Below are 20021 nucleotides of genomic sequence, written 5' to 3'. Positions count from 1 at the left end.
TTGATCAATTGGCTATCAGATCATCTTCTTTCTCAGGTTTTCATGGTAAACCTGTGAACATGATGACACTTCCGTGAGCTTAAAAATAAGCCCAAACTATTTCTGCTGAGTTGTGAGATCATGAATACGTTTTCACATTTCTGCTTTTCACCCCGTTCTTTATTTGACTGAATGTACGGAACTTGTATTACATTCAAAACCAACACTGTATATATTGCAATTAGGCAAGCGGACATTTGTATATATGTATGAATATTTAACGCAAATGTACATAAGCATTACTATCAGAATCAGAGCCAGCTTCTTAGCTCTACCCCCCTGACTCTGAGCCATCCCCCTCTGTAACAGGATATCTACACCCAGATAATTACACCAATTCCACGAGGCCAGGAACTTCATTCCATTCCTGGCACCCCCTGAGAACAAAATTATGCCGCTGCCATTCCAACAAATGCTGCACAGATTTCTAGGAACATAAAGGGCGGCCCATGAAGCAATTGCGAATCCAGAAGATACCGATTGTCATTTGTTTTATAAAGCTGTTGAAGTGAGAGAGAGCATGTCAATAAAATCAATAATAAAATATATTAGTTTACTTGCCCTACATAAACAACAATAGGAAGAAAATGTTGATTACGAAAAAGCAGAGATTTTCCAAGAATTAAGTATATGCTATTTATTCAGCAAGAGCCTGACTTATTAATTCAAAGAAAATCTCAAGTTCCTTGAGAAAACATCCTGCATGCAGGTCGAGTAATATCCCTACTAATTCCAACACATGCCTATGTATTTCCAGCACACAATGATCCTAAACAATTGCAGGGTAAATTCCTTTCTTTCTGTTTTTTTTTTTTTTTTCTTTTTTTAATCTCACATTTTCCACAGAATTCATTTAGTTTATCCAATGAGAAGTATGGCATTAAACAGTTGTAATTAGACATAGCTGATTATTGTAAAAGAAAATGACCATCACTTCTTCCCATTTAAGACTGCCCTTACCACCATCAGCTAGTGTAGCTGGTTCCAATTGGTACATCAATCATTTTCCCACTTCAATTGGTAAGTATTTGCATTGGATACCTAGATTTTTGACATATTCTTTCACTACAAAGTCTTACCTGAATTTCAAACTTCACAGCATTTTGCGATCTAATTGCTCTTTTGTTCATGGCCATAATTGATGGATCCACACTATAGATGTGATCTTGTGCAGGATCATTGCCAACTGTCAACTTGGGATAGGCAGCTAATGGTGGTATCCAAAGACATTTCATGTTGTAAGGACCTATCTTCTTCCATTTAACATTCAATCTCTCAAAAACCTTCAAAACAGTTGTCATTGTTTCGATGGGACGTGCTTGAGACTGTGGACAGATAAGAAAATCAATTAAAAAATAACGTGCGTAATATGGTAATGACTATCAGCAAGATTTTAATGGTTAAGAGGGACCTTCAATCCAAGTGCCCATTGTCGTTGCATGGGAGCCAGTGAACTCATTTGCATTTCAGGATGATCAGTGGGGTTGGGATCCTGTGGCTGCCAAATAAGAGATTAGAGAAATGAGCTAAGAAAAGCAGTGACCAAGTAAATTCGAATGCTCAAGACAGAAGAGTGTTGCAGTTTTAACTTGTCTATTACAGTCAAACCTTCATTTTCTCAATAGACGATCACTCTTTTCCTCTCTACTCACCCAATGTTTGATCTTGGAAACAATGAAGGGAAGGAGAGGAAAGTCCTCAAAAATACTTAAGAAAGAAGAAGATTTCTCTTGTTCTTCCTGAGAATCAAAGAGAGCTAAACCACTGCGACTGGTTGATTCATGAAAATATTTTTAAAGAAAAGAGTGTTCGGAATTGGTAAAGAATGATAGGGTTCAAATGGGTAGTGGCCATTAGTTTAGTGCTTAACCATCCTCTCCCAGCTTCCTGGCAAGGGTTAAAAGGGACCATCTTAAAGGCTTCCAAGAAAAAAAAGTTCTCGTTAAAAGAAAGGTTCCAGAGGATATGTGCTCCAAAGGAGCCATTATATCATGATTGCCACATTTCATGTGAAGGAGCCTTCCCCAAAAATGATGGTAAAAGACTATACCAGCAACATTCTGAAATCCAAACACTAATATGCAATGAAGAAAACCATTTCACACACTATCAGAAGGAGAACGAATAATTTCAGCATACACAATGATATCCAATACAAGTGAATGGATAAGATACTCACCAAGGATTCTATAAATTCATTTTTAAGGTAACTGCAATGGATTCGAAAATGATTGTCCAACAGCAAATGATATGCAACTGTTGCCTGAAAATGCCATAAAGCATCAGTTTTGCAGCCAATACAGCTACAGAAGCTATCATAGTTGAGAAAACCTGAGCACCTCATTTTGCAGTCTATTTTGAAGAGACTGGATCACTTCATTAATGTCAAAGCCTATCTTTACCACCTGTTGGACAATTTCCTCATCAACCTATCCAAACATAGCAGCTGCAAGATTAGTTTTCAACTAACAACTTTGAGTATGAAAACATGTGCCCTATAAACTCCTGAGAAAAATCAAGGCAAAAACACCAAATTTACTAAAATAATAAGCAAAAACAAAACTTCAACCAAAACTAGAATGCAAAGTATTAGAATGCCAATAAACAACAAAACATAGGCTTATACATATTCACTGGATCTGTAGCAGTAAAGATGGACAATTATTGTGGTGGCATTTGCATACATATGTGAATGAATACATGGCATGCACACACACTTACAGTGCTGATACCTGTAAACATATATACCGGCATATCCTCATTAACTCAGAGTAAATTTTCACATTCTCCTATTTGGCAACTAATCTTGTATTAGAGCCCAAATGGGCAATCAATAATTTCTGAGTCTTAGTGCCAATGATTGATAGATCTATGAACAATACTCTGCCATTGGATCTCACCTTGCAACTGAAATAAGCCAATAAGCATTTAGCAAGCTTTCAGAAAATTTTTTGCACACACCAACTTCTAGTTGGTGACAGGAACATTGCTGGAACCTTCCCTAATCAAAGGGTCATAATTGATTCCCTAATCATTTTATGATGCCAGAATCCAATGACTCAAGGACATAATGTTGATGATATGAATAGTGCTAGTTTTCCAATTAAAAAAATAATAATTTGCATTCTAGAACACTTCAAAAGGGAATTTAATATAAAATATACCATCTAACTGAAAATAAGGGGGGGAAAGGTTTTTAACTGAAAATACACTGATTAAAAAGGATTAACATGTTCCATTGCAAATGTTAGAACCCAATCATTATAAAACAAATTTCCAGAATTACAAGTGTAAGAAAATCACAAAGAAATCAAACTTACCTTATTTGTAGTGTATATGGCATCTATTGTGCGCAGAGCTATGTATTTGGGAAGATGCTGTTGAAACCAAGGATGCCGGCGTATCTCAGGAATTGAAATACGTTTGATCGGATCTACTACAAGTATCCGAGCAATCAAATCCCGAGCAGCACGAGATAAATGATTTGGGAATGTGTATATTCCACTCTGATGACAAAGAAATTTTTAGATTCAAACTATAATTAATTCTCTGGAGGCAGTTAATATGCAAAATTCGCATTACCTTTATTTTTGCATATAAACCCGAAAGACTATCAGCATCAAAAGGAAGCCTTCCACAGAGAAGAGCAAATAAAATGACACCACAACTCCAAACATCAACCTCAGGACCAGAATATAGTTGTTCAGAAATAACCTGCACAAGCAGTATTTCATTGTACACAGAGCATAATTATTCACAAGTTCATTGGCAACTTATATAACAAGTTGACCCATACCTCAGGAGCAGCATAATTTGGACTTCCACAGCTTGTTTTGAGAAAATGACCATCACGCATCACATTGCTGAGTCCAAAGTCTGCAACTTTGACATTGCGTTTTGTATCCAAGAGTAAATTCTCTGGCTTGAGGTCTCGGTGAACCACCATATTGACATGGCAACATTCAACACCTGAAATAATCTGCTCTAACATTGAACAATATTATATCTGATTCATTCAAGCTACTACAGTTGCCAGTAAAATGTACTTATAAGAATAAGTTAAACAATATTAAATAGAAACCACAAAAATGGACTTCCATTCTAAATATACTGTCTATAATGTGAAATTAACTCAGAAAATGTTTCATGATGTTGATGAGAAAATTAGAATAACTTCTTAGAAGTAAGGACATGTATTAACTAGATTTTCATTTCTAAATATAAAAAATAAAAATATTAATGAAGTTAGTGTCAAATTTTGTGCTTCAGTTTTGATCAGACATAATCTTTCTTTTTCTAACTTCGGCAGATATCCATATATTGGCATGTTTCCAACTATGAGAATTAACTATACATGTTGGATTTTGCCTTATTAGTCTACTCTTGGCATGCACTTGTAACGTGACAAGCTTGAATTTTGGAGCCAAAACATTCTCCTCTACTCAAGGCCGTAGGAAGCAAGCTTGCCAAAAGCTCATTTATTAACCAACCAAGTGGAGCCTTGCAGTGACATTGAAAATACTTTCCATAAAGAAAACCAAAAATGGAAAAGATAAAATATAAATAAATAAACAAAAAAAAATGAGAAAAAAAAAAAAAGAACGAGTTTTAAGGAAGAGTATCGCCATTTATACCTGTTGAAAAAAGTGGCGAGCCTCATCCTCTTGGAGTCTATCATTCTCTGTAATATAATCAAATAGCTCACCAGAATTCATGTACTCCATGACAACATAAATTTTTGTCCTTGTCTCTATGACCTCATAAAGACGAACTATATGAGGATGTGAAAATAACCTCAATATATTAATCTCTCGTTTCACTGAAACATTCACATACACAGCAAACAAAACAAAAAGATAACGTGAGGAGACAACAGTATATGATGTCATAATGCTCGACTAAATAGATAGATGATGCATGTGTTTGTTTCAAGCAGGAAAACACTTGTAAATTGTTGCCTGATGGTATAATACCTATCAAGTGAAAAAGTAAAATGAATAAGAAGGATGTAAGTCTAGCTATTTTTCATGATAAAAATAGTTGGGGAATCCAGACCATGTTTAGAAAGTGAGGTAGCTAAAATTGGGAGTGAAGACAAAAGAACTGTAATACAAAGAAATAATAAAAAGCGAACAGATGTGAGGCACCATAAGTATTCCATCTAAGATGGTTTGATCATGTGTGTCATGAAGACAAATAGATTAACCAATAAGGAGGAATAATTTGATTTAAGTTGAGGCACAACAAAAACAGGACAAAGTCCAAGAAAAGGATTGAGACGTTGGGGGAAAAATAATGGTTGCCAATGATTTAATGGAGGATAAAATGCTAGATAGATCTAAGATGCAATAGAGGATCAATTCAACTTAAACCAAATGCAATTTAAGATATGGTTTTATAACCTGTATAGAGATCTGTAAACTGCTAGTATAACTATTTGTATTTGTTTGTACAAATATGATCATACATTAAAGGGGTTTGGAACATGCTGTGGAAATTCAATTATCTCATTCAATTTTACATGACATTTTAGGTGGATCTAGTATAATATTCTCTTAGGATTTGGCTATGCCAATTCTTTTCCCCAACACATTCAAAATAGGAATGGAGGGCTCCCCTCAATGTGCATCCATCATAGCTTTTGGAGCCAAAAAGAAGAAAAATACCTGCTTAAAATCATGATACCTTAGAATTTCAGTATATGACAGATTCCTATTTAATCACCACCATATTGGTGATAATGACTAACAATTACTCCAATTCACATGACCAACTTGCACAAACTGTTCCATGGCACATAATTCATTCTATGGATATACAAACACCTTCTAGGCACATAATTGCACATATGCACAGCTATTCTCAAAACAGAATCTTGTGAATTTTGACCAATTTGCAATTGAGAAATTGAGATGCAAGAAAATGTTTCAATTTGCATATAGTACCACATCAGTTCTCGAGCAGTATTGCATACCTCTGTCTGCCGTCGAATCATCAATAGATTGGCGATCAAGGATCTTAATAGCAACTTTTAGCTTTGTTGTTGTATGAAGTGCAACCTTCACTTTACCAAAGGCCCCAATTCCGAGTGTCTTTCCCAATCTATAATTCCCTAGAGTTTTTTGAGAAGGCATACTCCCCATAGTTTCATCCATTGAAGCTGTTAGAAAGTAGATAATTAAAATTTTGAACATTAAAAAAACAACATCGGTCATCTATTATTGCTTGTGCGTGTGAGTTTAACTATACATATGCTTGCCTAAGGGCATCAAGTCCTCCCAACTATGCCACAAATGCCTCATCAAAATCATTAAATGATACCATCAAACACAAAAATAACTAATAGTTATTGATACAATAATAACAACTTAGTTGACAAAAATACTCAAATTTACTAATAGACAAATACAAAAAACTGGATGATAACTATGAAACCAAGAATAGTAGAAACCTGAAGTTTGAAGATCACTACAATGAGCAACTCACCACTCACATGGATAACTAAAAAGGTCCCAAAAGAATATAAAATGCACATAAGAGAAAAATGATGAAGTAAGAATTCAGAATTAACTACCATACTAATATATTGAGAAAGAAGCAAAAAAACTACAACCCCAATTGAAGGCATTAAAGACCATTTCTCGGGCATGAACAAATATAATTCAGAGGGGAATTTAGATTAAAGAGAAAACATATCAATTCCAGTAACTGGGGCTAAAAGCAGGTACTGGTGCAGCAATAGATTTTAATCCGAAAGAAAGCAAAAACAACATGAAAATCCACCAAATATCTAATAAATTTACCAAAATTTAAGAGTCCTTGACATGAACCGGCATTGGCTTGGCTTATAAACTTCAAACCACACTAAAATATATGAAGATTAAGTTCAAACCCAATTCACATGAAATTCAAGAACTAGCTTAGATATGCCACGAAGGATATGGAAGCAATAGACTTTTACAAAAGTAAGCAAAACCGAATCGAAAAATAACATGAGAATCCTCCCAAAAATTAAAATAAATTGACCAAATTGTAAGAGTTCTTGGCCTTGACCAGTATTAGCCGAGAAACCTGAAAACCCAACTAAAATGGATGAAAACAAAGTTGAAACGAAGAAAAACCCAATTGAAATCAATCCAAGAACATGCAGAAACAAATGACATAGACAACATCGAAGCCAAGCAATAGATATCTACACGAAACTAAAGAAACCCAGCTCAAAACAACAAGAGAATCCACCAAAAACCCAATAGATTTACGAAATTGTCAGAGCTGCTGGCGTCAGTCAGTATCTGCTAAGAAAGCTCAAAAAAAGACAAGAACAGAGGACGACAAAACACCAAACGAAGCAACCCCAATTCTCATCAACTCAAGAGGCAGCAGAAACATACATGAATATGACGAAGACCATAAAAAAAAAACGGGGACGATGTGAAGGCGTCGAGCGAGACAAAGCAAAGGGAAAAAAATTGAAACGTGTATTGGCGTAGACAGCCACTTCTCACTCAAGCACTCTGACACCAGCTTCGAAAACACCGTACACCTGACAAACCTCTTGTGTTTTTTTTTTTTTGCTCAAATTATTTATTTATTATTAATTTTTCTCTCTTTTTTTCCTAAGAAAAAAAAAACAAATGGTTTTTCAAACCAGCTCCAGCTCCGAGTTTGCAGCATAAAAACGTACAAATCAGTCACGCTTGCCATTAAATTCAGTGGGAAATTATGATTTTTTATTAAAAAAAAATTTAATTTATAAGAATATGCTTGGTGTCCTTTTGTAGTGCAAACTGCAAAGAGATGAAAGACGTGAATGACTTTCCTCTTTCTTGTGATTATTTTAATAATAAACCTCAGTTGCTATCACATGCTTTGAAGTTTATGGAAGCACAATTTTTTAGTGACTTTTATAAGTATTTGACCAAATATTTGCATAAATACCATTGGATATATTTTTAAAAAAAATAAAAATATTAATACGGTATTGGAAGTGCGAAAATTAATTTAGTCATTTCCGTTTATTACAAAAAAAAAAAAAATCAATGTCCAAATTTACTGTATCCACTTCAGTTACTGGTTTTCGCTTTTCAGGGATAATGACAGGAGCAGCCTTCCTTTCCTTTGATATGGGTTGTGCGCTCATACCCATTACTTGCATAAATTCAATATCATAATGAGGTAAAGATAAAACCATGTTTTTATTTTTAGACACGGCTCTTCATCATGTGTTAGGCTGTTAGCCCTTGCCCCTTGAGGCCTTAGGGGGTTATGGAGGCTCCAGATCTGTGATTAATTAGTAGAATCTAAGGAGACCCACATTACTGAGTTCATTCAATGAACAGGGGAGGGGACTGTTACTTGGTCAGTTGGTCAGAGTGGAATAGAAGGGCATTCATTCCAAAAGGAGATACCCAAAATCACCATTCACCACTACTTTTTCTTCAAAACCTGTTGTCCACTTAGATGAAGTAAACTTCTTTGATATTCGTTGGCATTTCCCCTGCTTGAAACCTAAAATCCAGCTTCACCTCCATTACTGCTAAACTGCCACCACAGCCAGCCTCTCCCACTCTACTACTGTCCCCACTGTGTACACAGTGCCTCCCCCAATTTGTAAATAACTTGAAAGTGAGTGGTAATTTTCCCTGATTCAAGGTCACAGGTAAAAGACTATATATTTGCCGGCAAAATATCCAAGGTATTTACAAGATAATACTCAAAAATTATTTCCAAAGGTGTCAAGCACCAGCACAGCTTCAACATCAACTGCCTTCTCCCCACCTACCTTCATCTCCTCCATTACCCCAAATCAGTATTGCTCACAGAAATAAAAACTATATACGCCCATCAACATCTGATGAATGAAAAGTGAAAACACAGGCAAGCAAATTAATATCAACTCCAATATATTTTTTTTATGAAGTCGAAAACTAAGATTTTCAGTATGTATGAAACTCTACCGAATTTCATGGCATCGCAACCAAACAACAGAACCATTACAGTTTCCGATTTTTCCCTAATTTCCGTCAAGATTCCAAACATACACAAAAGTAAATCCAATCATGATATAGACTATTACGCACGGTATTGTAGGGAAATCCCAAACATTGAATGCCTAAGAAGTGCAGAAATCATCTAACAACCATTATCATTAATCCTTGAAAATCTTGAAAATGCAGAACCCAGCAAAACCCACTACAGTTTTTCTAACGTCGAGATGCATTTAGGGTCGTCCCAATCTCGGAGGAAAGAAAAGCATCAACACAAGCGTACTGCACCTGATCAGTAGAGAGATAGAAATTGTCCCACCTACTCAGAGTAACCCTCCTCGGCTTCTGAACCTCCTTCCCAAGAACCTCTAGCCCCAGACGCTTAAGACCCGCATTGCGGAGCTCCATCTTATTCAACTCATGGGCCGCCAACCCACGAAGATCAACAGCATTGGACACTCCCAACCCATGATCCCCTACCAACTTCTCCAAATCGTCGTCGATCCCAACACCCACAAAAGTATAACCAGGGTTGCGGAGAAAAGCATTCAGGGATGCGGGTATCGCCGGGGCGTGTAAGAGCTGAAAAATGAGGCAAGAACGACCCACGCACAGCTGCAAAGTGGCCACCGGGTTCTCGATTTGGGGGTTGAAACTGGGTCGCCATTCCACGTCTAGACCCACGATGAGTCTGTCAAGACCGTTGTGAGGGTTACTTGACTCGACGTTTTGGATCCAAGAATCAACGATGTTTGGAGTGTTGGTAACGAGGGTTTGGACGCTGTCACCGAAGAAGATGACCTCATAAAGGGCGTGGGTTTCGGAGGAGAGGTCGAGGGCTGTAATGGAGACTGTCATGATTGGGGGTTCTCTCGATATTCTTGGCTGCTTCACTTGGAAGAGGAGAGTGGAGAGAGGTAAAGAGAATGCAAACGAATGAATCCAAAGATAATAAAATTAATTATTCAGTTTTTTTTTTTTTTTTGCCACATTCGCGTCCTGGCGCGTATGTCTGAATTCCCTTTCGCCTTTTGGGCGGGTTTTTCTTGGTTTAATTCAAAAACTCAAATGGATATATCTTATTATTATTTATGATAATTATTTTTTATTATTATTATTATTATTATTTTGCACCTTATTAGAGTAAGTAAATTCAAGCTATAAAACCCCAATGTATTGAGGGTCCATCTGGTGATCTATTTTAAAATAATTCTAAAAAACAATTATACTTTTTGACATCATCATTCTCAATTACTTTCAACAGTAAAATTTTATTTAAAAATTTAAATATAAAAATAGTTTATTTAATATTACTTCATTTGTGAACAACATAAATTTTTAAATTTGTTTCTTAAAACAATTTACAACATTCCAAATTTATTGTTAAAAACAATATATGTAAGATAAATGTATTTTTTAAATCATAAAACTATTTCAAAGATACATCCCCGAGTGACCAAAAGTATTAGGGAATGGAAAAAGTGTTTTTAAAAAACTAGTTTTTATGGATGATATAAAAAAAATTGCTAAGAAAATTCCTAATACGTTCATCTTGCTTATGAAAAAAGTTGGTGGAAAGCACATTCATTGGGAATTTGGGAGTTCCCCTTTATTTTTTCCTTTTCTTTTTCTTCTTTTTCTTTTCCCACCACCTTTACGTTATTCTTCTTCAGATGTATACTGATTTCTTACAAACTAAGGAAAAAAAAGATGAGCACTTTGTCCCAAAACCCTAGGTCTACCGTCTACTTTCCTCCCCACTTCTCTCCCTCAATTTATTCCATTATCCCCGTCATTTTCCTTCCCTCCAAACACCCAAAATCTTTGTCCATTTCATATTTAAAGAGGCAGAAAGAAAGTTAGCAAAGTCGAATGGCGGCTGAGTCAGACATATGTTGGAGTATTGTGTGGAGTAGTGATGTCTTGTTCAGTCATCCTAAGGCTTCTTTTATCATTTATCAAAGACTGAAGTGTGACTTTCTTTATGTATTCCATCACCCTTTTTATAGCTTTCTTTGAAATTTATTGAAAATCTTTCACCAATTTCAAAAAGATTGAAAAGAAAGAGGGAAATTCTTAAAAAAAATTATCATGAAAGGAATCCCAATGACAAATACTATATGAAAGGGAGCAAAAATTCTTTTGTCAATCTCACTTTTTTTTGCAAGAAATTTCGGGTATGTTTATAAATTATTTTCAATAATAGTTCCTATTCTCCAAAACAGAAAAAACATTTATTTTTAGAAAACAAATTTTACTTGTTTTAATTGTTTTCAATTTTATTTTTAAAATTATCTTAAAAAATAATTATACTTAGAATAATTAAAAATAAAATATTAAATATAAAAATTATTTTTAAAACATATTAAAAATATTTCAAATAAACTTTTATTCTACAAAATATAAGTAAACAATTTTCAAAACTATTTTTTAAAACTGTTTTTGAAAACATTTTTGAAACAGTGCTTTGGTCTCCCTTTCCTAGCATTACTATGACCATTTTTGTTTTTTTTATTTTATTTCCAGACACCTGAATGCTTCTAATTGATTACTTCAGCATTAAGAAATTCACTGTAACAAAAGTTAATGGACGATTTAAATATGGAACAACAAATCAAGCAAACTCTGCAGTCAATCAACCAGTCTCCAATCAATCTTTCTTTTTTTCTCTTTTCTCTTTTCTCTTTTTTTTTTTACTTTTCAGATTCATTTTCTATGTTATGGAATAGAGATGTTTAAACCATCACAATCAAATAAAAACATTCTTGCAAAAGTTTGTTGCCATTCATTCTCCATTTAGCACTTCACTTAGTTTTCCTCTCATTTTTCTGAACCCAAGAACATAGACTGTGTTTTCTTTTTCGTCATCTTTCTTTGAATGAATCAAAAAAATGGTAAAATAAACAGAGAGCGGACAAGGAAAAGAAAACGATTGAAATGATTCAAGGAGTCTGATTAGGATCATAATATTCACAATGGTTTTCCAAATCCAAACATCTAAAGCCCCAAATCATCAAGAAAACATAGCCTAACCCAGAAGCAGTAATTCACAAAAAGCTTCCAAATACCAGTATCAATAATAGGCATCCATATTAGATAGAGTTGTAGTTAGTACTTAGTCCGCAGAGGCATTGAGACACCTTCCAACCTCAAAGGAGACAAAAGCATCGACACAAGCATAGTGTACCTGAGCGTCAGAAAGCCAGTCAGTGTCCCACCGACTCCTAGCCACATGCTTCGGCTTCTCCACCTCCCTTCCCAGAACCTCACGGGCCAGACGCTTTATACCCGCATTCCGAAGCTCCCTCGTATTCAAAACCCTCGCCGCCAACACCGCAAGATCCACGACATTCCCCACCCTCAGGTTGTGATCATTCAGCAACTTCTGGGAATCCGCCTGAATTCCAACCCCCACAAATGTGTAATCAGTATCACCCAGAAAATCAATCAGAGATGTGGGTATCTCCGGAGCGTATAAAAGCTGAAAGATGAGGCAACGGCGACCCACGCAGAGCTGCAGGATGGCCACCGGGTTGGTGTAGCGGGCGTTGTTGGGACGCCACTCGATGTCGAGACCCACGATGAGTTTGTGAAGCCGGTGGCGGTGGATGTGCTCGATGTCGCCGATCCAAGAATCCACCATGTGGGGCACGTGGGTGACAAGGGTTTCGATGCAGTCGTCGTGGAATGCCACCCGAAAAAGTTCGTGGGTTCGGCATCTTTCGAGCTCTGCAACGGCCATAGCAATGGCTTCACTTTTCTTGATTTTTCTTGATTTTGTTAGGATTTTTGCAGACGCAGTCCACAGAGAGAGAGGATTTGACGATGGAAGACGATGTGCATGAAATGAAAGAAAACCTGATCCCAATGCTGAAAAGTCACCAAAAATGGATAACCTCCAACACCCTAGTCGCATCTCTGGCGCGTGGTCCACAAAATTCTTATTCATTTTTAATATTTTTTTTACACTGTTTCCGATATTTTCAAAAATGGTTATTTAACTGAAAAAATTATCAGTTGAAAAGTGAACCGATGTGTAGTTACGTGATAAATATATAATTTATATGTTATTAAAATTAAAAATAGTTATAAAAATAAAATAATAATTTATATATTATTTAAAAATTAAAAAATTAGTTTCATAAATTAAAATTAATATCTCAATTTTAATTTAAAATTTTAAATTTTAAATTTTTTTTTTAAATCATAAAATTTATTTAAAATTATAATATTTTCATTAATTAAAATTAAAATCATAAGTTTTAAAAATCATAAAGTTAAAAAATAACAAATATAAAATAAAAAAATAATAAATGGAGATGAACTAATAAGGTAATAAAAATAAATAAATATAAAAAAAAATCTAGAAAGGAAGAAGGAAGAGGAGGCAACCGAAACCGGAAAATGAAGGAGGTTGAAGATGGACTAATAAGGTAATAAAAATATATTTTAAAAAAAATGGAAAGGAATGAGAAAATGAGGCAACCGGAAAACGAAAGGGGTGGCGACAACACCGAAGGCGATAGTGGAAGTTGGAAAGGGGCGGATGCGGGGAAAAAGGAATTCTTTTATAGTGAGTAAAATGGCGATGTTTTAATAGGAAAAAAAATATATAAAAGGGTTGATCGTTTAGCTCGGAGAAACAAGCTATTTCGTTCAGTTTGCTGATCTGATCCTGGGTTCATCCAATTCAATTCCGATTCAACCCATAACTGGTTTAACTAACCGAATCGAACTGTGACCAACTAGCCTGATTTGTTTTTCAAAAACTTATTTTGGAGAGCTAACTCATTTAGCTTAATTTAAGGTTTTCAACTCCATAACTTTTGTATTTATTGAGCTACACCTCCATTTTAGTGTATATAAAATTACTTTTTCACTTCTTTATTTTCATAAAATTTCATAAATTTATTCAAAATAAAATATTTGAAGTCAATGTCGTTGATTGGTGCAAATTTTAAGGTAGTGTTTATTTTTTTTACTTCTAACTTAGGTTAATAATGTTAAATATTAAATTGTGAAGCCTATAAAAGGCTTCTTACACCCCATGTAATAAGCATCCCGAGTAAAAGAAAGATATTATCTTCCTCTCATTCTCTCTCTCTTTCTTTCATTCTCTCAACATTTCTCTTCTTTGATTTCTTTCTCCTCTCTTTATATATATCATTAAAGTAATACACAGTCATCTCTACTTTTATTTGAGTCACATTTATTTTCATTTATAACACGTTATCAGCACGAATTGCTCTGAAGGTAATTCTCGTATCTTAAACTTGAAGTTATTTATATAGAATAAAATTTTACATATTTATATTATTGTTGATTTGTTTTGTTATATATTGTTAAAAGTTATAAACAAATTGTTTGATCTTGTTTATAATCAAAGTTATACCAATGCTATCAAGTTATTATAACTGATTCTAATAACAGTGTTTTTGTCATATATATGAAGTTATTTGACAATGTCGAATATCACAAAACTCGAATTTATAGCACTTGACATTTCGGGAAAGAATTATCTATCTTGGATCCTTGATGTTGAATTACATCTTGATGCAATGAACCTTGGAGCTACAATCAAAGAAGGAAATCAAGCATCCCTGCAGGATCGCGCAAAAACATTGATTTTCCTTCGCCATCACCTCCATGAAGGTTTAAAAAATGAGTATATTACGGTAAAGGACCCTTTTACTATATGGAGTAATTTGAAGGAAAGACATGACCACTAGAAAACTGTGATTCTCCCAAAAGCTCGATATGATTGGATGCACCTAAGGTTGCAAGATTTTAAAACTGTTAGTGAATACAACTCCACACTTTTCAAAATCAACTCTCAATTAAAGTTGTGTGGAGAAAAAATCACAGAAGAAGACATGTTAAAGAAAACTTTTACTACGTTTCATGCCTTGAATATGCTCCTGCAGCAGCAATATCGAGAGCGTAGATTTATAAAATATTCTAAATTAATATCATGTCTTCTTGTTGCTGAACAAAATAATGAGTTTTTGATGAGAAATCATCAGTCTCGTCCAACTGGATCTGAACCATTCCCTGAAGTGAATGCAATATCGTCCCAAACTCGTGGACGTAGACGTAGACGAGGACGAGGACGTGGTCGTGGTCGTGAAAGAAATCCCTGATACCATGGTTCTTATAGTAATAATTCTCAAAAAATGAAAGCTTCATTGCACCACAAGAAAATGGGAAGCGTTTACAAGATAAACCTCCTAAGAACCATGAGAATAATTGTTATAGATGTGGTATGAAGGGGCATTGGTCGCGTACCTGTCGTACACCTAAACATTTGGTCGACCTTTACCAAGTATCAATAAAAGCAAAAGGAAAAGAGATAGAGATGAACTTTACCGATGGTGATGGATTGGACCTAACCTACTATAACATTGATTTCTTTGGAGGTCCCAATGAAAAAACAAATCATTTGATAAATGATAAGAAAATTAACATTGATTGATGTTACTTTATATATGAAATAATATATTATTATGTCTTATATTTACATATGATTTTCTTTGTTATTTACATTATGCCTTGTTTTTTTTTTTTTTTGTTATATCTGAAATCCATGTGTTATTTGGCCTCAAGATGAATGAAGATGATGTATGTCTCGCAAACTATGCAACCACGCACACAATTCTTCGAGATAAAAGATATTTCCTCGAATTGACATTAATAAAAGATAATGTAAGTACCATATCTGGTACTACAAACTTAGTTGAAGGCTCTAGAAGAGCAAACATAACGTTGTCAAATGGAATTAGATTCCATATAAATGACGCTTCATATTCTAGCAAATCCAAAAGAAATTTGCTCAATTTTAAAGATATCCGTAGAAATGGATATCATATTGAAACTATGAATGAAGATCATGTAGAATATCTTTACATTACTTTCATTATATTTGGCTAGAAGCTTATAATGGAAAAACTCTCGATTTTCTCCTCTGGGTTGTATCATACAACTACAAAGCCTATGGAATCATATGTTGTTGTGAACCAGAAGTTCAACGACCCAAAAGTTTTTGTCCTTTGGCCTGACAGGCTAGGTCACCCAGGGTCTTCAATGATGCGTCGAATAATTGAACACTCACATGGGCATTCACTAAAGAACCAGAAGATTCTTTCACCTAATGAATACTCATATGTTGCCTGCTCATAAGGTAAATTGATAATCAAACCATCTTTTACTAAAGTCATATCTAAGTCACCGGTCTTTTTAGAAAGAATACATGGGGACATATGGGGGTCTATCCATCCACCATGTGGACCATTCCGTAATTTTATGATCTTAATAGATGCTTCTACTAGGTGGTCACATGCTTGTCTCATTTTAACACGTAACGTTGCCTTTGCTAGACTCCTTACACAAATAATCAGATTACGAGCACAATTTCCATATTATCCAATTAAGACAATATGTCTTGATAATGCTAGTGAATTTACTTCTCAAACATTCATTAACTATTGAATGTCAGTAGGGATAAATATTGAGCATCATGTTGCTCATACTCATACCCAAAATGGTTTAGCAGAATCCTTCATCAAACGTCTCCAATTAATAGCTCGACCATTACTAATGAAAACCAAATTACCTATTTCCGCCTGAGGATATGCTATTATGTATTCTGCAACTTTAGTCCGTATTCGACCTACAACTTACCATGAATACTTCCCTTCACAACTTGTGCTTGGAAAATAACCAAATATCTCTCACTTACGAATCTTTGGTTGTGCAGTATATGTACCAATTGCACCTACACAACGCACTAAAATGGGTCCCCAATGAAGACTTGGGATTTATGTAGGTTTTTTATTCTCTATCTATCATAAGATATCTTGAACCTTTGATAGGCGATTTTTTTTCAGCCCGCTTTGCGGATTGTCATTTTAATGAGAATGTTTTCCCGTCATTAAGGGGAGAAAAGTCGATTCCTAAAGAACAATGAGAAATTAATTGGAAGACATCTACTATGACCCATCTTGATCTTCGTACAAATAAATTTGAACTAGAAGTTCAAAGGATCATTCATTTACAAAATCTTGCAAATCAATTATCAGATGCATTCATTGATACAAAGAAAGTGACAAAGTCACATATCCCGACTGCAAATACTCCGGCACAGATTGATGTCCTTGTAAGACAGTTAACAAATGAATCTAAGATATGCTTGAAGCATGGTAGACCTATTGGCTCAAAGGATGTAACTCCCCGGAAGAGGAGAACCCAAGAAAAACTTTGCACTCTAGAAGAGGCCATCAAAATGACTGATCAGTTTAAAATTGATAAATCTATAACCCTAGAAGAGGCACAAATAATGCAGAAAGCCATTGAAGAGGCATATATTGAATAATAAGCCCCAGAAAAGGCACATATTGAACAAGAAACTCCTAAAGAGCCACATATTGAACTAGAAGCCCCTGAAGAAGCATAGGTACCTGAAAATTGTGAGATCTCAGTAAGTTATGTACACATAGAGAAAAATGGGATCGAAATAATATTATTATTAACAATATTTTTGTTTTCCAAGTGTCCTCTAATATCATAAGAAATGATAAAGATCATGAACCACGAAATGTGGAAGAATGTCAACATAGAAATGATTGGCCAAAATAGAAAAAAGTTATACTTACAGAGTTAAACTCATTAACAAAATGAGAAGTTTTTGGATATGTAATCCAAACACCTGAAGATGTAAACCCTGTTGGGTATAAATGGGTATTTGTACGAAAACGCAATGAGAATAATAAGATCATAAGATATAAAGCGCGATTAGTAGCACAAGGTTTCTCGCAAAGACTTGGTATTGACTACGAGGAAACATATTCTCCCGTCATGGACGCAATCACATTTCGTTTCTTAATTAGTTTGGCAGTCTCAGAAAGATTGGATATGCATCTCATGGATGTTATTAAAACATATTTATACGGATCCATGGATAATGATATATACATGAAAATCCCTGAAGAATTTAAATTGCCTAGAACAAATAGTATAAAGCCTCGTAGCATGTACTCAATCAAGTTACAACGATCTTTGTATGGATTAAAGCAATCTGGACGCATGTGGTACAATCGCCTTAGCGAATACTTGCTAAAAGAAGGGTATGTGAATAATCCTATATGCCCATGCATCTTCATTAAGAAATCAGAAATCGGATTTGCAATTATTGCAGTGTATGTTGATGACTTAAATCTTGTTAGAACTCCTAAAGAGCTCACAAGAACAACAAATTACTTGAAAAAGGAATTTGAGATGAAAGATCTTGGAAAAACAAAATTTTGTCTCGACCTGTGATCGAGTATTTTCCAAATGGAGTTTTAGTACATCAATCAATATATATTAAGAAAGTTTTGAAGCGTTTTTATATGGATAAAGTGCATCATTTAAGTTCTCCAATGGTTGTCTGATCACTTGATGTGAAAAAAGACTCATTTCGTCCTTGCGAAAAAAATGAAGAGTTACTTGGTCCTAAAGTACCATATCTTGGTGCTATTGGTGTACTTGTGTATCTTGCCAATTGTACACGTTCAGACATTGATTTTTCTGTCAATTTATTAGCAGGATACAGTTTCGCTCCAACTCGAAGACATTGGAATGGTATCAAACATATATTGCGTTATCTTCGCGGAACTACTGATATGAGTTTATTTTACTCAAGGGAATCAAAGCAATAATTGCTTGGATATACAGATGCAGGATATCTTTCAGATCCACATAAAGGTAGGTCACAAACAGGATATGTGTTTAATTGCAATGGTACTACTATTTCATGGAGATCTGTCAAAAAACAATGGTGGCCACATCATCAAATCATTCAGAAATACTGGCAATTCATGAAGCAAGTCGTGAATGTATATGATTAAGATTTATGATCCAACATATTCAGGAATCATGTGGACTCTCCTCTATCAAAGGTGACTCGACAATATTATTTGAAGATAATGTTGCATGCATTGCACAAATAACAGGGGGGTTATATTAAAGGAGATAGAATTAAACACATTTCACCAAAATTCTTTTATACACATGAACTCCAGAAAGGTGGTGAAATTGATGTGCAACAAATACGCTCAAGTGATAATCTAACAGATTTATTGATAAAATCATTGCCAACCTCAACATTCAAGAAGTTAATACACAAGATTGGAATGCATCAACTCAAGGATATCGACATGAGGAGGAGTATGCTTGTAAAAGGGTGTTAGTGTACTGTACTCTTTTTTTCCTTCGTCCAAGTTTTGTCCTATTAGGTTTTACTAGCAAGGTTTTTAACGAGACAGTCCTAATATACCAAGAAAAGAATATTGTACTTTTTTTCCTTCGCTAGGTTTTTCTTATAGGGTTTTTTACTAGCAAGGTTTTAATGAGGCATATTCTTTTAATATGATAGTCATCCAAGGGGGAGTGTTGTAAATGAAGTAGTGAATGACCACATTGATGGTCATTTATGAACTTCATTTACTCATCTTTAAGATGAGTAATGGGAGTTCATATTGTAAAGCCTATAAAAGGCTTCTTACACCCCATGTAAGAAGCATCTCGAGTAAAAGAAAGATATTCTCTTCCTCTCATTCTCTCTCTTTTTTTATTTCTCTCAACATTTCTCTTCTTTGATTTTTTTCTCCCCTCTATATATATATTATTAATCATGAAAAAGTTAAAAAAAAAAAAAACAAACAAACAAACAATAAACCGAATTATTTTCAGCAAAAAGCTAAAACAACAAATACCTTTTAAATTTTGTCTAAATCAAAGTAGCACCTAATAAGGAAGATTTATTTCCATTAAAAATTTAAAATAATTTTCAAATTTATGATTCCTAATATATTTTTACTATTTGGTTTTAAAATTTGATCCCACGAATTAAAAAATAAATAAATATATCAAAAAGGATTTCCTATTTTTTTTTTTAAATCTTATTAGTATAGAATGAAATTAATATATTTTTATTTTAATATGTTAAAATTATAAATAAAA

The 20021-nt window shown here is 34.5% G+C and overlaps 3 protein-coding genes across 6 annotated transcripts; all 3 read right to left on the bottom strand.

Moving 5' to 3' along the window:
* Nucleotides 1–212: 212 nt before the first annotated feature.
* LOC100243154 (SNF1-related protein kinase catalytic subunit alpha KIN10) lies at nucleotides 213–7716 on the bottom strand. 4 transcript variants are annotated; one of them, XM_010655346.3, is made up of 11 exons: nucleotides 6843–7716; nucleotides 6014–6199; nucleotides 4674–4858; nucleotides 3836–4018; nucleotides 3622–3753; nucleotides 3360–3545; nucleotides 2379–2468; nucleotides 2219–2302; nucleotides 1451–1537; nucleotides 1119–1364; nucleotides 213–539 (listed from the first exon to the last, which is right to left on the bottom strand). In XM_010655346.3, exons 2-11 carry the CDS (start codon nucleotides 6192–6194, stop codon nucleotides 429–431), a joined length of 1485 nt encoding a protein of 494 aa, XP_010653648.1. In that variant the 5' UTR covers nucleotides 6195–6199; nucleotides 6843–7716; the 3' UTR covers nucleotides 213–428. The 4 variants fall into 4 exon arrangements, with proteins under 4 accessions (XP_010653648.1, XP_010653647.1, XP_010653649.1 ...); XM_010655345.3 differs by having other exon boundaries at nucleotides 7431–7715; XM_010655347.3 differs by having other exon boundaries at nucleotides 7299–7424.
* Nucleotides 7717–8925: 1209 nt separating this feature from the next.
* LOC100260246 (3'-5' exonuclease) lies at nucleotides 8926–10017 on the bottom strand. Its single transcript, XM_002278214.5, has one exon. The coding sequence runs from the start codon at nucleotides 9882–9884 to the stop codon at nucleotides 9243–9245; it is 642 nt and encodes a 213-aa protein (XP_002278250.1). The 5' UTR covers nucleotides 9885–10017; the 3' UTR covers nucleotides 8926–9242.
* A 1922-nt stretch (nucleotides 10018–11939) lies between these two features.
* On the bottom strand, nucleotides 11940–12890 carry LOC104880074 (3'-5' exonuclease). The gene has a single exon (XM_010655348.3). The coding sequence runs from the start codon at nucleotides 12766–12768 to the stop codon at nucleotides 12142–12144; it is 627 nt and encodes a 208-aa protein (XP_010653650.1). The 5' UTR covers nucleotides 12769–12890; the 3' UTR covers nucleotides 11940–12141.
* Between the last annotated feature and the right edge of the window lie 7131 nt (nucleotides 12891–20021).

Source organism: Vitis vinifera, chromosome 8 (assembly GCF_030704535.1).
Source record: "Vitis vinifera cultivar Pinot Noir 40024 chromosome 8, ASM3070453v1".
Classification (NCBI taxonomy): Eukaryota; Viridiplantae; Streptophyta; class Magnoliopsida; order Vitales; family Vitaceae; genus Vitis; species Vitis vinifera.
This window is presented reverse-complemented; position numbering and strand designations above follow the sequence as displayed.

Excerpts from the sequence above, each read along its gene's own strand:
- LOC100243154 (XM_019221919.2), bottom strand. The coding sequence starts at position 6,254 with ATGACCGATGTTGTTTTTTTAATGTTCAAAATTTTAATTATCTACTTT. Across the intron at positions 3,546-3,621 it reads GTTTATATGCAAAAATAAAG|AGTGGAATATACACATTCCC; the intron begins GTAATGCGAATT and ends CTTTGTCATCAG. Across the intron at positions 1,538-2,218 it reads ATGAATTTATAGAATCCTTG|CCACAGGATCCCAACCCCAC; the intron begins GTGAGTATCTTA and ends CTTATTTGGCAG.
- LOC100260246 (XM_002278214.5), bottom strand. The coding sequence starts at position 9,884 with ATGACAGTCTCCATTACAGCCCTCGACCTCTCCTCCGAAACCCACGCC.
- LOC104880074 (XM_010655348.3), bottom strand. The coding sequence starts at position 12,768 with ATGGCCGTTGCAGAGCTCGAAAGATGCCGAACCCACGAACTTTTTCGG.